The sequence below is a fragment of the Drosophila grimshawi genome, unplaced genomic scaffold (assembly GCF_018153295.1).
Source record: "Drosophila grimshawi isolate 15287-2541.00 unplaced genomic scaffold, ASM1815329v1 contig_311, whole genome shotgun sequence".
In the NCBI taxonomy this organism is placed as follows: Eukaryota; Metazoa; Arthropoda; class Insecta; order Diptera; family Drosophilidae; genus Drosophila; species Drosophila grimshawi.
In genome coordinates, this window is record NW_025063098.1 from 10,650,543 (window position 1) to 10,670,205 (window position 19,663).

The following is a 19,663-nucleotide window of genomic DNA, read 5'->3' on the forward strand; positions in this document are numbered from 1 at the left end:
ATAACAGCAATTTCGATTATTTCAATCGCTTGTGAAATTTAAGGCGGGATACGTTAACCCTTTTGTCCCGAATGGTTTTTTTCAAAGTGTTAAACGTTCTATATTTAAAAGTATACATTATTAATCAATAATTCATTCAATTTTGTTCATTTAATAAATATTTCGCTCATATGAATTTTTACATTTTAAAATTTTATATTTCAAATTGATTGAAATACATTTAAAATAATGATGGGAGAATTATAAAATCTGAAAACAGTTTATAGACAAGTTATTCACAATTGAAAAAAATATGCAATTTATTAATATATATTACAAATGACTAATCTCTACTTCTTATCCTTAGCTTGCAGTTTTGAATGGATCATGTCCTTGAATTGTGTCAATATCTTATTCTCTCGCTTCTGTCGCTCCTCCTTGCTAAACATTGCCAGAGCACGCTTCTCGTCGGCGGAATAAAGTTGATTCTCCTTGCGTATACGGACAGCTTCCATACGCCGATGGCGACTTCCACTCATCACGTAGCCGACCGACTCAAAGTTGGCTATTTCGTCGGATGTGAGTCCGATTTCACCACGTCGGGGTATGCGCTTGCCCTCGGCAATGTAGGCGGCCATGGCGGCACCCTCTCCTGGCAACAGGGCACGACCAAAGTCCTTTTGATTCAAGCTGCCGCCACTGCGCAGAGATGGGCCCACATCCTCATCGTTATTGGCGGCACCTGACTTCGACTTCGATTTGGATTTGCTGGCACCGGAGGAGGACTTTTTGTGCCTGTCGGAGTCGGATTTGCGTTTTTTCTTGTTCTTCTTGTGCTTCTTCTGTGCGCTCTTCTTGGCTTTCTTTTTGGTGGGCTTCTTAACGCCATCCGCAGTCTTTTCCAGCCAGAGATCCTCCTCATCCTCACTGTCGGAGCTGTCTGAGCTTGTGGAGCTGTCCTCGCTGCTGGAACTCGATGATGATGATGAGGCGGATGTGGAGCTGCTCTCCGATGAGCTGCTGGCAACTTTCTTGCTCTTTTTCTTTTTTGATTTCTTCGCTCTCTTCTTCGATTTCTTGCTGCTCTTCTTTTGATTTTTCTTCTTCTTTTTGCTGGGGCCCACAAAGGAACCCTTAACCAGCTTCACATCTCGGTCGTGCGTTCGTGTCGGACTCGATCCCCACACCTCGGGCACACCATCCTCTCCAATGCGAACACGTTGTGCCCGTCGCGCATTTAGGACTTTTGAATCCCATTTGGCTTGCCCCCCGCCGCCGCCTCCTCTGTGGTGCTGATTGCTTCGACCTGTCCGTTCGGCCGGATCGTTGATAAAGCTGCCTTCGGGTGCGCGTCCCCTGAACGGATTCCTCTCGTTGTTATCCTGGAAGCGATCATTGGGCCAGCGTTCAACAGGCTTTTGTCGCTTTTTCACCGGGCTCCGACTCCGATTGCGTGCTTTACTCCCGCTACTTGGGCTGCTCCCGCTGCTGCTGTCACTGCTACTGCTGTTGTTGCTGTCCGTGCTCGATGAGCGAGAGCGAGAACGTTGACGTCGCTGTAGCTCTCGTGTATCGTTACCATGACCATTTCTTCTTTCTGGACGCGTTAACCTTTCCCTATCCCGCTCTCCGTCTTTAGACTCTGGATGACGACGGTGTGAAACCGGCTTGTGCGAATCCCGCCTGTCCGAGCGCACATGGGATCTGCCGCCGTCGCGTCCTTCTCCATAACGGTCTCTGCGTGGACTACGCGAGCGGCTCCTGCTACGCGAGGCCATTTTCTGGTTATCTTTTGTATGTAGCTTTTCTCGGGCAAACTAATTTTCCGCAAGACGTTTGACTCCGTTCATATCGCAAGAACTTATCGATATTTGCAGAGATGGCGCACAATAAATCGATAAATTAGCTCGATAAGAAACATCGTTTAAAAATGCAAAAATGTAACCCCTTGTTTGTTTAATATTATAAAATACAGATTTGTTAATTAAAGTTGTTTAGAGTTTCTTAAAAAATATGATAATTGACATTTACATAATACATTCTGCATGAATATACGCTTCTGATTAAATTGTTTCAATATTTGCATTAGATAAAATCTAAAGCAATAATTTTTACAGAAAACTTCCGAGCAGCGAAACTGTTAAGTTCCTGTTACACTTTAACAGGCAGCAACGACAACATCTGAATGGCACTTCTTCTTGCTGTGTAGCGTGACGTGTACGCTGTGCGAAAAATCAAGTTTTTATTGCTTAATTTCACAATTTAATTTCGTTTTTAAAAGATTCCGAAACAGATTTAATAACAATGGGTTCATTTCGCCGCGAGAAGGATGAAGAAGAGGACGGTAAGTAATCAAGAAGCAGCTGAAATATTACTAACAGTGAAGCGCCGAAGCGGCAAACCAAACAACTGCCAACACTGGTCACAGAAGGTGCTCTGCTGGCAGCCAACAAAACACACACACACAACGGGCCACAATAAAAATTAACACACACACATACTCGAGCAACAACAACAAAACACACACACAATTTTGTTTTTATACATTTGCCTACTGCCCGGCTGAACAAAATGAAATATTTTACTTCAAACTCGCAAAACAAACGCATAGGTCCGACGAACGCGTACCAGAATCTGGAGAAGACCTCGGTGCTGCAGGAGACGCGCACCTTCAATGAGACGCCGGTGAATGCACGAAAATGCATTCATATTCTGACCAAGATCCTCTACCTGATCAATCAGGGGGAGCAGCTGGTGGCGCGCGAGGCGACCGATTGCTTCTTTGCCATGACCAAACTGTTCCAATCCAAGGACATTGTGCTGCGTCGCATGGTATATTTGGGCATCAAGGAGCTGAGCTCCATTGCCGAGGACGTGATCATTGTCACGAGTTCCCTAACCAAGGACATGACCGGCAAAGAGGATCTTTATCGTGCCGCCGCCATACGCGCCCTTTGCAGCATAACCGATCCCACCATGCTGCAGGCTGTTGAGCGTTACATGAAGCAGTGCATCGTGGACAAGAATGCTGCCGTCTCGTGTGCGGCTCTGGTCAGCTCCTTGCGTCTGGCCAGCACCGCCGGCGATGTCGTCAAGCGTTGGGCAAACGAGGCCCAGGAGGCCATGAATAGCGACAATATTATGGTCCAATATCATGCTCTCGGCCTGCTCTATCATATCCGCAAATCGGATCGATTGGCCGTCTCCAAGTTGGTCAACAAATTGACTCGCGGCTCGCTCAAGAGTCCCTACGCCGTTTGCATGCTGGTAAGAATCTATTTTATCTATATATAATCTATGAACTATGATTTATAGCTGATTAACTTAAAAATGATATCCATATTGTATAGGTTTTTAGGATAGAATCCAGGTTATAACTTGTTTGTTACCTGTTTTCAAGTTGTCAACCAACAATTCAAATTAAGCTTAAGTTCCCATTTTTAGAATAACAACCAATGCCATAAATAAAGCATTTGATTTATTTGCACACAGATTCGCATTGCTTGCAAACTGATCGAGGAGGAGGATCTGCCGGCCGAGGAGCTGTCAGACTCACCATTATACACGTTCATTGAGACGTGTCTGCGTCACAAGAGTGAAATGGTCATCTATGAAGCCGCACACGCCATTGTCAATATAAAGAACACAAATCCACGCATGCTCTCGCCAGCCTTTTCCATATTGCAACTGTTTTGTGGATCGCCAAAGGCAACGCTTCGCTTCGCCGCTGTGCGTACGCTCAACAAGGTGGCCATGACGCATCCGGCTGCTGTGACCACATGCAATTTAGATTTGGAGGGTCTAATCACCGATTCGAATCGTTCGGTAGCCACATTGGCCATAACCACACTACTCAAAACGGGCGCTGAATCGTCCGTGGAGCGTCTGATGAAGCAGATCTCCACATTTGTCGCCGAAATCTCCGATGAGTTCAAGGTGGTGGTGGTTCAGGCCATTTGTGCCCTGTGCGCCAAATATCCGCGCAAGCACACCGTCCTCATGAACTTCCTCAGTGGCATGCTGCGCGAGGAGGGTGGCCTGGAGTACAAGACATCCATTGTCGATACCATTATAACGATAATCGAGGAGAATGCGGATGCCAAGGAGTCGGGTCTGTCGCATCTGTGTGAGTTCATTGAGGATTGCGAGCATGTCTCGCTGGCCGTGCGGATCCTGCATCTGCTGGGCAAGGAGGGTCCATTTGCGGCCACGCCTTCCAAATACATACGCTTCATTTACAATCGTGTTATCTTGGAGAGCCCGATTGTACGCGCTGCAGCGGTCACTGCGTTGGCCCAGTTTGGCGCCTCGTGCCCCGCACTACTTGCCAATATTCTTGTGCTGCTCGGACGCTGCCAGATGGATCCCGATGATGAGGTGCGTGATCGTGCCACCTATTACCTAACCATACTTAATACCGCCAAACCGGAGCTCTATAAGAACTACATTATCGAGCGGGAGAATTGCTCACTGGCGCTGCTCGAGAAGGCACTGTCGGATCACTTGAACGGTGATCTGCAGACTCACTTTGACATTTCCGTTGTGCCCAAGGCGGCCATTGTTAAGCACGAGATCAGCAACGATATCATGATGGTCACAAGCGCACCACGTGCACCGAAAATTACACGAGAAGAGGAGAGCGCCGCCCGATTGGCTCAGCTGCCGGGCATCCAGGTGTTGGGACCCATACATCGCAGCACTGCACCCATACAGCTGACCGAGAGCGAGACGGAGTACACGGTGCAGTGCATCAAGCATATATTCGCACAACATGTTGTTTTCCAATTTGATTGCCTTAACACGCTCTCCGAGCAGTTCCTGGAGAATGTGCGCGTCGAACTCACGCTACCCGAGGGCTATACGACGCGTGCCATCATTCCGTGTCCCAAACTGGCATACAACGAATTGCAGACAACATTCGTGATTGTCGAGTTCCCGCCAGATCCCAGTAGTTCGATAGGTAAAGCTCGAATTAGAACTCGGATTATGCAAAAATATTCTACACCTGTTTCTTTTTATTTTGGCAGCTACATTTGGCGCCACTTTGCGTTTCGTGGTCAAAGACTGCGATCCGGTTACGGGCGAGCCAGACTCGGATGAGGGCTACGATGATGAGTATATGCTGGAGGATTTAGAGATCACAGTCGCCGACCAAATACAAAAAATAAAAAAGAACAATTTCCAAGTGGCCTGGGATGCCGCCGACAGCGAGGGCAAGTTCTCATATCAGATAATACCTTCCATCCACATAATAATCATTTATATAATTTGCTTACAGAATGGCTGCAAGCCGAGGACACGTTTGTACTATCAGCCGTTAACAATTTGCAGGATGCTGTCAACACCATTATTAAAATACTGGGCCTGGGCGCAGCGAACCTTTCTGAAAAAGTGCCAGAGGGCACGCATCTGCACACTGTTCACTGCTCAGGTATATTGAATGAACACATCCGGTCAACATCAATTTTATCTCTAATTGGTTCCTTTGCATTTGGGCAGGCACATTCCGAGGCGGCGTCGAGGTGCTGGTGCGTGCTAAACTGGCGCTCTCCGAGGGCGTTACACTAAATCTGACAGTGCGTAGCACGGATCAGGATGTGGCCGAGCTCATAACGGCAGCCATCGGATAAGATTGCGAGCCATGCAGAGATCTCGTTGGGTTTCTGCGTGCCATGAATATGATATGATAAAAAATAAACTATATATAAATCTAAAACTTAAATGTAATAAAAAAATATATAATGTTGTAGCTTTAAGTGATGTTTCCCCTCCCCTCCTGTAATATTTGCAATTCTGCCAAGATTCATTTTTATGATCACCTGTTGCGCGACATCATAAATTTGGATCGATGAAATCTTTGATTTAGAGCAGTTGTCCGGGCTTTGAAAGGGTATTATATTGTTACAGCCACAAGTATATGTCGGTTTTAGTCTGAGTGAGTTTACCTTATGTATTCCAAACCAAAATTTAAATACACACAAATATGCAATAATAACTAAGATACCGAGTGTTGAAGTTTAGACAAACTACAAGTTTGATTTGTAGCTGAACCAACTTTCTCTAGCTACTTGGCTAAGTGCGAACGGAGATTTGATTAAATACCTATTCGAAATCCAAGAGTTGCAATTCATTAACTTATTTCATGTTTGATGTTAGAATATAAAAAAGGAATTGATCGGTTTTAATATTTCCCATATTTCAATTTGTTCACGCCAAAGTAGTAGCCAAAATGAACGAGTTTTCAACTTATTTTGTATTTATTTTTATTCAATTATAAATAACTTAAGTTGCAATTTATACAGTTTCTTTTTCTTCACGCGTTAACTTGTTAATGCTTAAATTAGTTCTGGTTGCTGCATTCATAATAATTTCTTGTGCTTTCTTGTTCGCAATCGATTTCACTCGCATTTCTTGATTTATATATATATTTTTTTTTTGTAAATACACTTCTCATCAAACCAATCGATGCATTAATACTCTTTCATTCAGTATTCATATGAAGTATTTTTGTTTAAAAGTTCATGGTAAATTGACGCAAGAGTACAAAACAAAAAACACCACACGAAAGACTTGGTTTTTATTTCGTAGTTCTTCTATTTTTTCCATTTTTTTTTTTTTTTTGATGCACGCAGACAATTGAAAACAATTTCACACAGCTAATTTCTGTTCGTTACAATTTTGTATGCTCATTGTCAGATTGATTATTAGATTTTAAAGATATCTTATTTGTAAATGTATAGTATATGCATGCACTCACGCTTAAAACGCTAATAATTCGAAAACAAATTGTAAAATGATCGTTTTGTGTTTATCCTCCTAACGCGTTGTTGTCCTACTGCTTGGACTGGGACTGCTCCGCTTTTCTAAAGTTCTTCTTGCATTGTATTAACACATTGGCGCTAATTTAAATTTCATAATTCTCATAATTTTAGTTTTAAAATACACGCTAGTAGGTTGATATTTGCTTTCGTTATCATCTACACCTATTTTCAATCGACGCTATCATTCGCCAATTCAATGTGTATTTTGGTGCTGTTGTTGCTGCTTTTGTTTTGATTCTAGCCATTTTTCCATTACGCTTGCTTATCTTTTTTTCTAGCTGACAACAACGCATCGCCTCACAAACCATACAGATATAGATTTGTATATATATAAATATATATATATATATACATATATATATATATACATATATATATAGACATACATATATATACATGTACTATATTATACTATATTACAATTAGCATACATATTTCGTTTTCCATTTGATTTTGTTTTTTTGTAGCTTAAGGTTTGATTTTTAAGGATGCACGTATTGAGCCTGACCGGAGCGACAAATTCACAACACTGCTCCGGCCACGTTTACAGTATATATGTATATATATATATATATATATATATGTATAGTGAGTCGACGATTTTAAAATTGTTGGATTCGTTGGGGACCGTTTTGACTATTGAGCGCATATTTTTTGATGGTACCCTAAACTGCTTAAACACTATAATTAAAATAGTTAATGCTTGAATATTTATACAGAGTGAATGAGTGCTAGCTGGTGGTGGTGGTGGTTGTTGTTGTTGATTGGTTGTTATCGTTGTTGTTGTTGGTTTAGTAGCAGATCTTCAGCATTTGAACTTGACCATGGGTATATGCTTGGAAGACACACACTTGTCACAGCACCACTCGGCGAACACCTCCTTGTTGAGCATTTGAAAGGCCGCCTCCGAGAGACCCACACAGGTTCTTAAATTAAAAGAGGAATATATATTTACAAAATATTCATGTTTATATATTGATGACTGATTTTTGCTTACCTGTGAAAGAAGAAGTTACAACCAGATTCACAGAAGACTGCTTCGTCGTTGTCGTTTACCTCCTTGTGGCACATGCCACACGGATAAATGGGCGGCGCATTAGGATTCTGCGGATTGAAGACCATCGGCTGACCAGGTGGATACATTTTGCCACCGGTCATTGTCATTGGCTTGCCCATTGGGCCGCCCATGTTACCCATGGGGCCGCCCATTGGCCCTGGGCCCATGTTACCCATGGGACCCGGACCCATTGGACCACCACCGCCGAACATGTTCGGACCGCCCATGGGACTGTGTCCGTGCCCATGATGATGTGGGTGTGTGTGTGCGTGGTGAGGTGGCATTCCATGGTGCGGTGGCGGTCCATTCATGCCGCCTGGTCCCGGACCCGGCCCCGGCACACCGCCCATATGCCCATGTCCCATGTGTGGGCCGGCATTGCCGTGTGGTCCCATCATGTGCGGATTTCCACCACCACCGCCGCCGCCCATGTGCGGCGGCATGCCTCCCGGGCCAGGACCATGCATGCCCGGTCCCGGGCCCATCATGTGATGCGGCGGATGCGGACCGCCCGGATGCGAATGATGCGGGTGCGGATGATTCATTAGCTGCGGGTGCGGTGGTCCTCCAAGATGTGGCGGTTGCTGTGGCGGCAGCATTTGATTCATGCCCATGCCCATTGGACCGCCAGGTCCGTGACCGCCTGGCCCATGACCAGGTCCACCAGGTGGTCCACCCATGTGGACGCCCATTGGCCCGTGCTGCTGCTGCTGCTGCTGTTGGTGTTGTTGATGTTGTTGCTGTTGTTGTTGTTGCTGCTGCTGCTGCTGTTGTTGCTGCTGCTGTTGTTGCTGGTGCTGCTGCATAGGAACATTTGGGTGCATTTGCTGGCTCATCATGGGTCCATTGTTGTTCATGTTATTATTATTATTATTGTTATTGTTGTTGTTATTGCCTCCGCCTGCGCTGCTGAGCGCTGGTGATTGCAGGGGGCTGGGCCCAGAATTGGGCATGCCCGGACTGGGACCGGCACTATGGAGCGCATGATGCGGTGACATGGCGGGCGGCGCTGGTGAGGAAGTAGGCACTGATGTGGTCGCCGTTACCGACGACGTTGTCGTCGTCGTCGCTGTAGACGTTGCTGATGATGATGATGATGACGCCGCCGGCAATGGACCGTTAGATTGCATAGAGTTGGGTGCTACACCACTTCCGCCACCACTACCACCACCACCCAAACGGCCACCCGGCGCCGCTGGCGACAGATGCGGATGAGGATGAGGATTTTGATTGTTGTTGCTATTGTTGGGATTGTTGCCACCACTGTTGTTATTATTATTACTGTTGTTGTTACTGTTGGACGCATTTCCACCCATCATGTTGCTGTTGTTGTTGGGATTGGCTGGCGACATGCCACCGGGTCCAACCAAACCGCCCGGCCCAGGACTTGGCCCGGGACCAGGCACGCCGGACATGTGACTGTGATTTGTCGGCCCATTGCCCAGTGGACTATGCAATGGCGGTGGACCCATTTGGCCATTGTTCATGTGAGTCTGCTGCGGGTTTTGTGGCTGCTGCTGCTGTTGCGATCCTTGCTGCTGTTGTTGCCCCGGTCCGGGTCCGGGCCCTGGTCCTGGTCCGGGACCCAGTGGACTGCCAATCTGGTTGCCCATGGGTGAGCCCATGGGCAGCGAGTTCATTGGCGAGTTCTGGCCGGGCATGGGTCCACCAGCGCCGCCCATGGGCGAGCCTTGCATTGCACGCGGATTGGGCCCATTGGGACCGCCCATTGGTGATAAGCCGCCCATGCCCATATGATGCGGTGATATGCTTGGTCCACCCATATTACCCATGGGACTCATGCCGCCCATGCCAGCCATAGCACCCATCGGGCTGCCCATGGGTACGCCACCGGCACGGCCGTGATTCATGTGCGGCGGTAGACCAACGCCGGGTCCCATCGCATGCGGATGTGGATGCCCACCAGGCCCCAGGGGGCTCATGCCACGCATTGGCGGCGGCCCGCCCATATGATGCGGTCCGTGCGGCCCATGGCCCATGGGTCCACCGCCGGCGCCCGGATGATGTGGATGCATATGCGGATGCATGCCCATTCCCATGCGCTCCTCCCAATGCGGATGCGGTCCAAAGTGTCCCGGACCGCCGGCGCCGCCCATTTGATTCATGGCTGCCATTGCAGCGGCCGCCGAGCTGGACATGGCCGACACCTGGGGGCTGTCATCGAACGGATTGGAGGCAATGATCGTGTCACCGAAACCGCCCATCGGTGGCGGCGGCAGCAGATCCTGCGGCGTTGGCGGCGCCGACTGCTGCTGTTGCATGGAATTGGCAGCGGCCGCTGCCGCAGCAGCTGCCGCCGCCGCAGCGGCAGCTGCCGAGTTAGCCGCATTCGATGTTTTTCGTCGCTTCTTTGGATTACTCGGCGCCGAGATGATATCCGTCGGAGGCGGTGGCTTAAAATCAGGCGGACATAGACCACCCGCTGGACCCGGCATACGATATGGCGCCATACCGATATTGTGGGTCATATTCGAAGTGTTTTTCTTCCGAATGGTGGCAGCTTTTCTTTAACAACGGGGCGAACGAAAATTTCAATCCAATGGCGTCGTCGATCCGCTGGACCACGACGCGTCAATCAAAAAAAAAATGTTTTGTTGATGGTGTTGAAATATGCCCTTTGCAGAGATGGACTCCTCTTCAGTGCTGTTCTTGGTTAAAATAGGATGCCAGGCTGTATGTGTTGTGTATATGTGTGTGTGTGTGTGTGTGTGTGCGAGAAAGAAGACATCGAATGATGAGAGCATTATAAAATTGTATTGTACTGCATCACTCACCAATGCATCCCAGTTCGAAATGTGTTCAATTTTTGAAAAATAAAATATAGAAATCTTCGTTGCTGCTAATTTCCGAGCTGGCAACTCTAGGCGCGCATGTCGTCAGCGTTGGCAGCACCTGCAGCAGTAGCAGTAGCACCAGCAGCAGCAACACAAAATACAACGAGAAATTGCGCTCAGGTCGCGCTCTGAAATTGCAGAGCTGGCTGCACGTTCAAATAATTAAGTCTTCTTTTCTTTTTTTTTTTTTTGATATGATGAATTGATTTTGCTTAAGTGTCGCGCGATTTTAGCGATAGGCGCACGCCACGGCGTTGTTTTTTTTGTTTTCTTTATATATTTTTTGTTTTATTTCACTTTTCTCAGTTGGCGGCTCTTCTTCTTGCCAGCGATTTAATGTTCTTTTTGCACCACCACCGCAATGCAGCGGCAGCTATTTAGCTGCTTCTTTTGCAATTATAACTCCACGAACAATTTGTTTAGCGCATTTCTATGAGCATCGATTTGGAAAATGATTTGCACGTTTCACAATTTTACCATGCGATCTTGCAGTTTGCGCACGCAAATTTGTTTTGTCGTTTTCGTTTTTGTTGATGGCCGCGGTGCCAGGCCAAATTTTTATGGCAAATCGGTTGCTGCGTAACCATTTGGAAAGCAATTGTACACAACTATGCCGCGTTGAGCACCACACATTATCATTTGATCGCAAATGCTTAGATATTTGTTTGAAACTACAATATTTTGCCAATTTTCGTATGCGTAGCGTCGTGGATTCTAAAATATAAATAATTTTCCTCGCCTGCCAGCCAAGGTGACCGTATTTTGACAACAACAAATACCTAAATTCCATTCTTCATTTTGAAACTAGGGTAACCATCACTTTGGATATCGATAATGCGCTAATTTCGACAAATCAAAATTCACCTGGGTTTTATAACTTTTATAATAATATGTCAAACTCTTTAATAAAAGGGGTGCATTTTTTCTTATGTAAAAAAGTAAATTCCATAGCATAAAAATGTCTTCATTTATATTCAAAGAAGAAAATATCGATATTATCGTTAAACTGCCATCACTATTGGTCGCAAAGTGACGCATGTTGATTTGGCGCTGGCTGGTTTAAATATTTTTCGTAGCGACAAAAATATGTGGAGCAACTTTGAAGCATCAGTGGTGGAGGACGAAACCATTTCCAATGCATTCTCATCGCGTAGCATTTTCAAAATAACCAGCGACGATGCGGTAATTTCTATGCAAATGGAGCAAAAAAAAAATCTCATTTGGTTTCTTTTTATTGTTAGGTTACAAAATATCCTACGATTCAAGCGTATTCGCAAAGTGGCAAAATTGTCATTTCAATTGACAAAAGTCTGCTGCTGCTCGAGGACGAGCTCGTGGCCAAGTGCAGTTTCCTTAGCTTTGGCGCGCACATCGATGCCATCGCCATTTCGAACAGCGGCAATCTAATTGTGTGCGGTCTGACAGACGGCGAAGTCCATGGCGTCTACATTAAGGGTCTGCTGCTGTTCAGTGTGTGCATCAGGATTGAGGATGCCAGCATCACAAGCGGCACATTTACGAACATTCAGCAATTGGGGCAACACTTTTACCTCACATGCAGCAACGGCAGCGTCTACTGGTGAGTGTATTCCCTATATAAATATATATGTATATATGTATACAATATATATATATATATATATATATATATATATATATATATATACATCTATATATATACATCTATGATTTCATATTGATCTGACTCGTCGTTAATTTAGTCTCAGCGAAATCGATGAAGCTTCGCTCGAGTCCTTGTCGAATGTCACCTTAAAGGATAGTGAAAACATGGCTGCACTGCTAGATGATGTCACCATTGAACGCACATCTGCCGGTGGTCGAACTCTTAGTGTGGATAGCGCTCTGCTGCTCAAGCAACCAACTGTCCACCGTTATGCCGTGAACAATCAGGAGACTCAGCGAACGAATCAGGAGCTGATCATTGCTGGTGCACAGGGCACGTTAAGCTTCTGGACTGCGTTGAACGATGTCACTCGCATCAATTTACCATCGCAGTTTGGCGGCATAAGGAACATCTACAATATAGAGCATTATATGTAGGCTGTCATATCAAATTATAACTGAGCACTTAACTTTATTTATGCATATACCCCTTCCAATAGCATTGCTTTGACGGAGTCTGGCCACTTGCTGCCGATTTGTCCATTTACACGTACCGTAAGCTTGTGCCAGTCAGAGCAGAGCAGCAAGCTGCTCATTGAGGACATGCAGGTGATGGAGTGCAGCGAAGAGCATATTGAGCTATTAATACTTACCAAGCCTACCGCAGACGGGGAGCGTTTCGTTAAAATTGTCGAATATCCCTGTAAGACTTATTGCCTATTTAAAATTTAGCTTGAGAGTCTTTATTTTGCCGACTTGCTGTGCATTCTTTTCAGCATTGAAGTGCAAAAGCGAGATTGAAGTTCCGTTGAACGCTTGGCTTATACGCCAGCCCAAAAGTGCCGTCAATCTGTATTATCTGGCAGCCAAGGCAGTGGAAGATGGCGAATTTCCCTCGGAGGTGGAAATGATGATGGTTTCTGAGACGGATCCCAGTGATCGTTTCAAAAAACTCATCGCAAAAGGACGTCTGGAAGAGGCCGAGGTGATTTGAATATTCTTTAAAATGTGTATTATATTTTATATATATATATATTTTTTTTGTTTATCCCGGCCATGTAGAGTTTTGGCAAGCAATTCGATATATGCCTGCAGCTGATCTACGAGGCCAGGGCCAAACGTATGCTCGTCGAGCTGTGCAATGCGAATGTAAGCAACGCCAACTTAAAGGAGCTGGAGGAAAAGTTTCAAATGCTGCTCAATCTGCTGGGTCAGATCGAAAGCAAAGCATTCATCAAAAATAATCGCATGGTCAATTTGAGTTCGCGTCAGATTTTGGAGCGTTACCTCAGAGAAATACAAAAGAGATTGGATTTTGAAGTAAGTGGTGCATTAATCGTGTGTGTAATAATACTAATCGACAGGTTTACAGGAGGATGAGGCGCATATGCTTGAAATAGACGAGCAACTGCATCGCCTCAAAACTCTGGCCATCATCGATCCCTACGAGTGCAATAGCGAGTGGCAAAAGTTTGTCTACAACACGAGTCTGGTGAAGGTAGTGAAGAGCATGTTTAGCACTGATATGCCAACGGCCTGCCTCATCTGGCGGCGTCACTCGAGCAGCATTTTACCGCAACTCAACGACGATGAATTACGAACGCTGCTGGGCTTCATACCCAGCAGCACTGTGCCGCTTAATGTGGTGCAGTGGCTGCACCAATTTGTGCCCATGGTCAGCAATACACATCCAACCATTATGCCGTTCATCACCGATTGGAGCATTGAAATGACCCGCAAACTGCAGTACGGTGATCATTGGCCAGATATTGGTTTGGAATTCGCTACCAATATATTGGATATCTTCGAGGAGGTTCGGTTTATCTACTCGTAAGTATTCCATTATAAATTTCGATTCTTCATCAGAAATATGGAACTTTATTAATATATATGTAAATAGGTGAAAATCTAGATGTAAACCCATGAAAATCAGTAGTGTATATTAATCTTAATATATTTTTATAACTATTTTTCCTTTTGTCAAGTGATATGGGTCGTCAGCAGGAGCGTAACATTGGTAAGCTGCGAGATCTGGTTAATGCTCTGCAGGATTTGTCCGTGTTGAAGAAAAGCTACAAATTGTGCTTCACGCTGGACAATTATATGCAGGACTCGATAGACGCGACAGCCTTGCACATATTGCAGCGTGCACATTTAGACAATTTGCAGAGCCTGGTCAAGAACTTTCTCTATCCCATCTATCAGGAGAAGGGAGGCCAGCCTTTGAACGTTATCAAGCAATACATATCACAATTGGTGGCCAATCGTCAATCGCTTAGCAATTGGCTGGAGCGAGCGATGGCCTGCATTGAGCTGCTCCACAATGAGGACACTCGGTTGGAGTGCGCTCTTTCGATACTGCAGAATGCACCGGTTCCTTGGCCAGAAACATTGGGTCCACTTATCAAGCTGCGCAACTCCACGCATCCGCTGAGTTTCAAGATCAATGCCGAGTATGAGATACAGGTGATCAAGATAATGAAGAGTAAATACGGCTGGCCAGCGGATAGCGCCGCTGACATCAATCTCGAGCTGTTCATGATGCGCATCGTTAAGTTGAATCTACCCGATATGCTGGAGGATATTCGCACGCTGACCAAAGCGGCGCCAGATATATCAACCAGTGCCAATTTCAACTGTTGTTATCAGATGGCGCGACGTGGTCAAATCGAGATGGCTTACGAGTTCTTTAAGTCGCTCAACAACAAGAATAACTCCAAGCAGGGCTGCGATGTAGTTGAAATCCTGGCGAATACGCTTGAGATGAGCTCCGGCTCGTTTGCCAATGAGGCCAAGCTGCAGGAGCATGTTAACCAGCTGGAGCTACTTAAGCTAATGCTGCCCCACGTTGATTCTATTTACGGGCAACGTTATCTGCTCATCAAACACAGCTTCCAGCTGCGTCAAAAGTTCAAGTTGCAGCTGAACAGCAGCAGTGATCTGATTTTGTTGCAAAGGCGGCTCGAACTGCTCGATGAGGGCATTGAGTACATCATTCCCCAGTCCAAGGCCACATTGAATGTGTGCGCTTTTATGGTGAGTAAAATGGGTGAATTATGTACGACGCTCGGTCTCCAAAAGATTAGCGGATTGTTGCGCATTAGCCAGCGAGTTGGATGCCTGCCCCTCAGCTGTGCTCTGGCTCATCACGCTCTGGAATTCATCGACTGTGTGCCGGCCAACAGCGGCGACTTCATCAACTTTGCCGTTGAACTGCTGGTGCAGCAAATTTGCAATGCCAAGAGCCGTGGTCAGGGTAAGTCAGTACTCGGTTTCATTAAGCTACAAGTTCGAGTTAAGTTTGCAGAGTTTAGATATGCTTGCGTTCAGTATTTCAATAAATATTAAATATTGTTAAATATAATAATAAATATTGTTAAAGACTAACTTTTGTAACTTATTCAATTCTTAGCTATCAAAAACCGAAATTAATTTAATTCTTAACTATAACTTTTCTTTTACAACCTGGTTGCACGCATTAGACACGCATTCTTCGCTCCAGACGTTGACCGAGAGTGATCCGTTGAGCTTTCCGCTCGCCTATGGACTGCTGACAGAGGCGCTGATGCACGAGCGGAGTCTTCTGCGGGATCTAAATGAGCTAACCAAGTACGTGCGCGTCGCTATCATACACTATCCGATGGATGCCATTGAGGCGCACTATGTTGGCAAGGCGCAGAGTGTTAACGAGCAGATTTGCCGTGCCCTGGATGGCGCACCCATTGCCTTGGGCGAGACAACGCTAAACTTCTCGACAGCGCTCAATATGTCAATTGACGTTAAGGTAAATGTGGAGCCACCGCCCAAGAAGCGCTATTCGGTGTCCATGTTCGATGATGTCGATGTTAAGCCACAGCAGCAGCCGCAGCGAAAAGTAAATAAAACTAAAAAACCAAACTTCAACTGTATTCCAATTATGATTCGTCTATTTTACAGAAGCGCATTAGCGGTAGCATGCCGATTGTAAAGTTCTTGGCACGAACGCTCCTGCTCATGACAATGGAGACTGATCCCAATAATTCGCTGTTGCTGAAGTTGCGGAATTCTTTGCCGCCGGATGTTAAAGAGGATTACGATGGTGCCTGTGCCGATTTCTTTTTGTCGTTGGAGCATTTAACCAAGGCCAAGGAGCACGATGTTTGGTATATTATGTCACAGTATCTACTTGAATACCAGAATCAGAACCGTAGTAAGAAAATCATTAATGAGGGCTTTATTTCGCTGCAATTGCGTCGCATCCTTCGCAATGCCATGAACAACAAGGAAGCTAACTTAATTGGTAAATATGCCTATTGATTGATTAGTCACTCATTTGATTAAAACAATATTTATGTGATTTGCAGAGCTGTTTGTCATGCTGGTGGCGGATAACGAGTCACACGCCTTGCTGGATAAACTGTCCATGGATTTGAAAACTGATCAGCAAAAGATTCATTTTCTCACGCTCTCCGCCATGTATAACGAACACTTTGACGAAATGGATAATGTGCAAATGTTGCGTGCCAAGTAAGTGAAATCCAAACAACAGAACACTTTTGGATTGTATGCTTAAATTGGATCACTTTTTTAAAGGCGCAACAAACTGTATTACTATTTGGAGTTCTGCCAGCAGGATCCCAGCATTAAGGGTAAATTTAATGCCGAAATGGATAATATTGATCAATTGCTGAAAGAGTTCCATAACAAACGGCTCAATGTGCAGCTGCTGGAGCGCATGAGCAACGATTTCGGTTTGGACTATCAGAAAGTGCTAATCACACAAATCCTGAGCATATTAAATGCCCAGGAGCTGCGCTACGAGATCAAGACCAATACCTTTGGTGACGAGGAGATCGTAATGCTGAGCAGTGTGCGTGAAATTCGTGACCTGTGCCAGCCCTACATCAATGAGATTAAGAATGTGGAGCTGTTTACCTCCAAGCTACAACAGTTCATCGAAGAGGTGCGTTTAGCAACAGAATTGCTGCACAAATAATACTCATGCTTTGCTATCTTTAGATCAACATTTACTTTTATGAGTTGTATCTGTGCGTTATCGAGATACTTATGTTCTTTGAGGCGGCGCCCAAGCAGATGGAAACCTGGGTAAATATTTTGCATTTCTTGCGCCACAAGATGATCACGCGTCGACGCAATCGTGCTGGTCAACTGGAGACGGACATGTGGCTGCAATCCCAAAAGGAAAATGGTGTCCTGCCAAAGATTGCTCGCTATCGCCTGCCCTTCATGCCCATTGTGGAGAAGCCGCTCAGAGATATTCTCGGTGCGTTGCACAAAATATAAACAATACGATTATGTTATTTATTTGCTAATATAAATTGACCGTTGCAGATAGTGAACTGAATGTGGACAACTGTCAGAGCTGGTTTCCGCTCATACTTATGTGCACCGAGCTGAAAAACTCCAAGGACATCACACAGAACTGTGACTATTTTTGCATGGCAGCTGTTAAAAACTCAATTGCCGAATACAAATCGAAGAACGATTCGGAGTCATGGAGTTTGCATCCGACCAATAATGCATTCCTTAAATCTGTACGATACAATGATACTAATCTTAACATTTACATTCGCTTAAGTACTTATACCGCTTCCTTAATTGCAGATCTTGCGCTTGGTTAAGAACGTTCACAATTCAAGCAAAATATTTCTCATATTGTATTTTGTTGCTAGCTATGCTCCAGAGGGTGCCGACCAAGTGGAGGCCTCCTACGAGTGCTGGAAATATGCCAAGGAGCATGAAGCTCTGAATAAGGATCCCAAGTGCCAGGATCAGTTGATCAAGATAATGCGTAGATATCCCATACAAAAGACACAGCATTTGCTCTACGTTTACGGCATGACCGATGAGAAACTGCTGCGCCTCGTCGAGCATCCCACAGAGCTCATACATTGCCTATATCATCATGAACTGATACTTAAATCCAGCAAAGTGGATATTAATGCTTTGGTCAAAGAGATTTGCATGCTGCACGAAATCAGTCTTGAAGGTATACAGTTTAAGCTGCTGCAGAAATGGTTATCGATTACAGTGGAGCCTGCGGATGGTACCATATTGGAGGAAACATTCCTTGAGGATCACAATTGGCCTGAGAATGGTGGCGGCAGCAATGGTGCCGATGAAACTGGCAATGCCAGCGAGAATGTCGTTCGTGCATTTTATATACTTAGCAGCTGGCCCAAATCGGAGGCTGTTCAGTTTCTGGTGGGGCTCATCTTTAAGGGCGGGTAAGCTTGACGTAATCAACAATAACAGAGACTTTATCTTCTATTAATGTGATATAAATGTTGCCCTGCAGCTCTGGAAACACCTCCACGCAGTTGCAGATGTACGAGTGTTATTCCAAGCTCAACGATGGTAGCAATTCATTCAGCAACACCATCAGCCAGCGCCAGTTCATCACCATTAAATGTGTCCATGAATTGAAGGCTCTCGGCTACAACTCGAATATTGAAAAGTTTGCAGATGAACACTGCGACAAGATAAGCATTCTGAAGATGGTGTGGCAGCGCAATGCACAGAATCCCCTTTCACTCGAGGTGATGGCCGACATTTGTCTAGGCTTCAATATACATTTACCCAAGATCTGGAATGGCATACTCAAGCGCATGGTCATATTTAATATGGTGCGAGAGCTGAACGCATTGGTCGATGTGCTCAGCTGCAAGCCGCAGCTGCTGCATCTGGATGGACTGGCGATGGCCTTTGACTGTGTGCTCACCCATCCGCTGAAGAATGCGGGCGAGACGCGCTCCCACGCACAGGAGGAGCGCTTGCAGAAGACGCTGCTGCGTCTGCAGGGTTGCCCGGTTGTGCATGCGCTCAATTTATACCAATTTGCCGAGCACTGTGTGCTCATCCAGCGTCCACATATGGCCGCCACAGTGCTCATTTTCTGTCAAAGTGCTGAGCAGCGCAAAAAGATAGTTGAGGTTAGCTGGGAATACTGGGATTAGTGTGTTCTTTATAATAATTTTGATTTAATTTGCAGCTCATCAAATCACGACAGGTGAATAACTTACGACAGCAAATTCTCGACCTGGAGGATTCCGGTTTGCTGCCAATGGTTCTTAACTTTGCGCTCAAGGAATTGGATATTTAATGAAGCATATTAATTAATTTATATATGAACTGTAAAATTACTTAATTGAATAAAATACTATTATTTCTTGAGATTGCGAGAGAGATAAGAAAAGAGTTAAATTCCGATGAGATTTTCGATTAATTCATAAATGTTATTTTTAGAGATTTATGTGATTAGTAAACAATTGATTAGGTTACTAATTACATCTAATGAGAGCTAATTAGAAAACTAGGGCATTCCCAAT

General features: G+C 45.2%; 4 protein-coding genes across 5 annotated transcripts; 2 read left to right on the top strand and 2 right to left on the bottom strand.

Annotated features, from left to right (window-relative positions):
• Positions 1-274: 274 nt before the first annotated feature.
• On the bottom strand, positions 275-1,864 carry LOC6564093 (NKAP family protein CG6066). The gene has a single exon (XM_001989683.2). The coding sequence runs from the start codon at positions 1,755-1,757 to the stop codon at positions 330-332; it is 1,428 nt and encodes a 475-aa protein (XP_001989719.1). The 5' UTR covers positions 1,758-1,864; the 3' UTR covers positions 275-329.
• A 296-nt stretch (positions 1,865-2,160) lies between these two features.
• On the top strand, positions 2,161-6,096 carry LOC6564092 (coatomer subunit gamma). 2 transcript variants are annotated; one of them, XM_001989682.2, is made up of 6 exons: positions 2,161-2,323; positions 2,591-3,246; positions 3,472-4,939; positions 5,007-5,192; positions 5,258-5,410; positions 5,479-6,096. In XM_001989682.2, exons 1-6 carry the CDS (start codon positions 2,284-2,286, stop codon positions 5,607-5,609), a joined length of 2,634 nt encoding a protein of 877 aa, XP_001989718.1. In that variant the 5' UTR covers positions 2,161-2,283; the 3' UTR covers positions 5,610-6,096. The 2 variants fall into 2 exon arrangements, with proteins under 2 accessions (XP_001989718.1, XP_032592777.1); XM_032736886.2 differs by having other exon boundaries at positions 2,170-2,323; positions 5,007-5,410.
• A 1,111-nt stretch (positions 6,097-7,207) lies between these two features.
• On the bottom strand, positions 7,208-11,445 carry LOC6564159 (protein pygopus). Its single transcript, XM_032737322.2, has 4 exons — positions 10,653-11,445; positions 8,646-10,549; positions 7,798-8,540; positions 7,208-7,726 (listed from the first exon to the last, which is right to left on the bottom strand). The coding sequence occupies exons 2-4, from the start codon at positions 10,344-10,346 to the stop codon at positions 7,606-7,608; spliced, it is 2,565 nt and encodes an 854-aa protein (XP_032593213.1). The 5' UTR covers positions 10,347-10,549; positions 10,653-11,445; the 3' UTR covers positions 7,208-7,605.
• Positions 11,446-11,755: 310 nt separating this feature from the next.
• Positions 11,756-19,538, top strand: LOC6564158. The gene is made up of 17 exons (XM_001989680.2): positions 11,756-11,894; positions 11,954-12,291; positions 12,434-12,769; positions 12,836-13,038; positions 13,112-13,320; positions 13,398-13,655; positions 13,708-14,165; positions 14,321-15,591; positions 15,818-16,209; positions 16,272-16,614; positions 16,679-16,841; positions 16,908-17,277; positions 17,334-17,598; positions 17,667-17,869; positions 17,940-18,562; positions 18,634-19,267; positions 19,327-19,538. Exons 1-17 carry the CDS (start codon positions 11,799-11,801, stop codon positions 19,435-19,437), a joined length of 6,273 nt encoding a protein of 2,090 aa, XP_001989716.1. The 5' UTR covers positions 11,756-11,798; the 3' UTR covers positions 19,438-19,538.
• The last annotated feature ends 125 nt before the right edge of the window (positions 19,539-19,663 follow it).

What these genes read in the sequence shown, in the direction of transcription:
- LOC6564093 (XM_001989683.2), bottom strand. Translation starts at nt 1,757, where the DNA reads ATGGCCTCGCGTAGCAGGAGCCGCTCGCGTAGTCCACGCAGAGACCGT.
- LOC6564092 (XM_032736886.2), top strand. Translation starts at nt 2,284, where the DNA reads ATGGGTTCATTTCGCCGCGAGAAGGATGAAGAAGAGGACG. An exon ending in GAAGGATGAAGAAGAGGACG is followed by an intron (nt 2,324 to 2,590) that starts GTAAGTAATCAA and finishes ACAAACGCATAG; the next exon opens with GTCCGACGAACGCGTACCAG. An exon ending in AGATCCCAGTAGTTCGATAG is followed by an intron (nt 4,940 to 5,006) that starts GTAAAGCTCGAA and finishes TTATTTTGGCAG; the next exon opens with CTACATTTGGCGCCACTTTG.
- LOC6564158 (XM_001989680.2), top strand. Translation starts at nt 11,799, where the DNA reads ATGTGGAGCAACTTTGAAGCATCAGTGGTGGAGGACGAAACCATTTCC. An exon ending in TACAACAGTTCATCGAAGAG is followed by an intron (nt 17,278 to 17,333) that starts GTGCGTTTAGCA and finishes TGCTATCTTTAG; the next exon opens with ATCAACATTTACTTTTATGA. An exon ending in GCCGCTCAGAGATATTCTCG is followed by an intron (nt 17,599 to 17,666) that starts GTGCGTTGCACA and finishes TGACCGTTGCAG; the next exon opens with ATAGTGAACTGAATGTGGAC.
- LOC6564159 (XM_032737322.2), bottom strand. Translation starts at nt 10,346, where the DNA reads ATGACCCACAATATCGGTATGGCGCCATATCGTATGCCGGGTCCAGCG. An exon ending in CTATGCAGCAGCACCAGCAA is followed by an intron (nt 8,541 to 8,645) that starts CAACAGCAGCAG and finishes CCAATGGGCGTC; the next exon opens with CACATGGGTGGACCACCTGG. An exon ending in TGTAACTTCTTCTTTCACAG is followed by an intron (nt 7,727 to 7,797) that starts GTAAGCAAAAAT and finishes TTTTAATTTAAG; the next exon opens with AACCTGTGTGGGTCTCTCGG.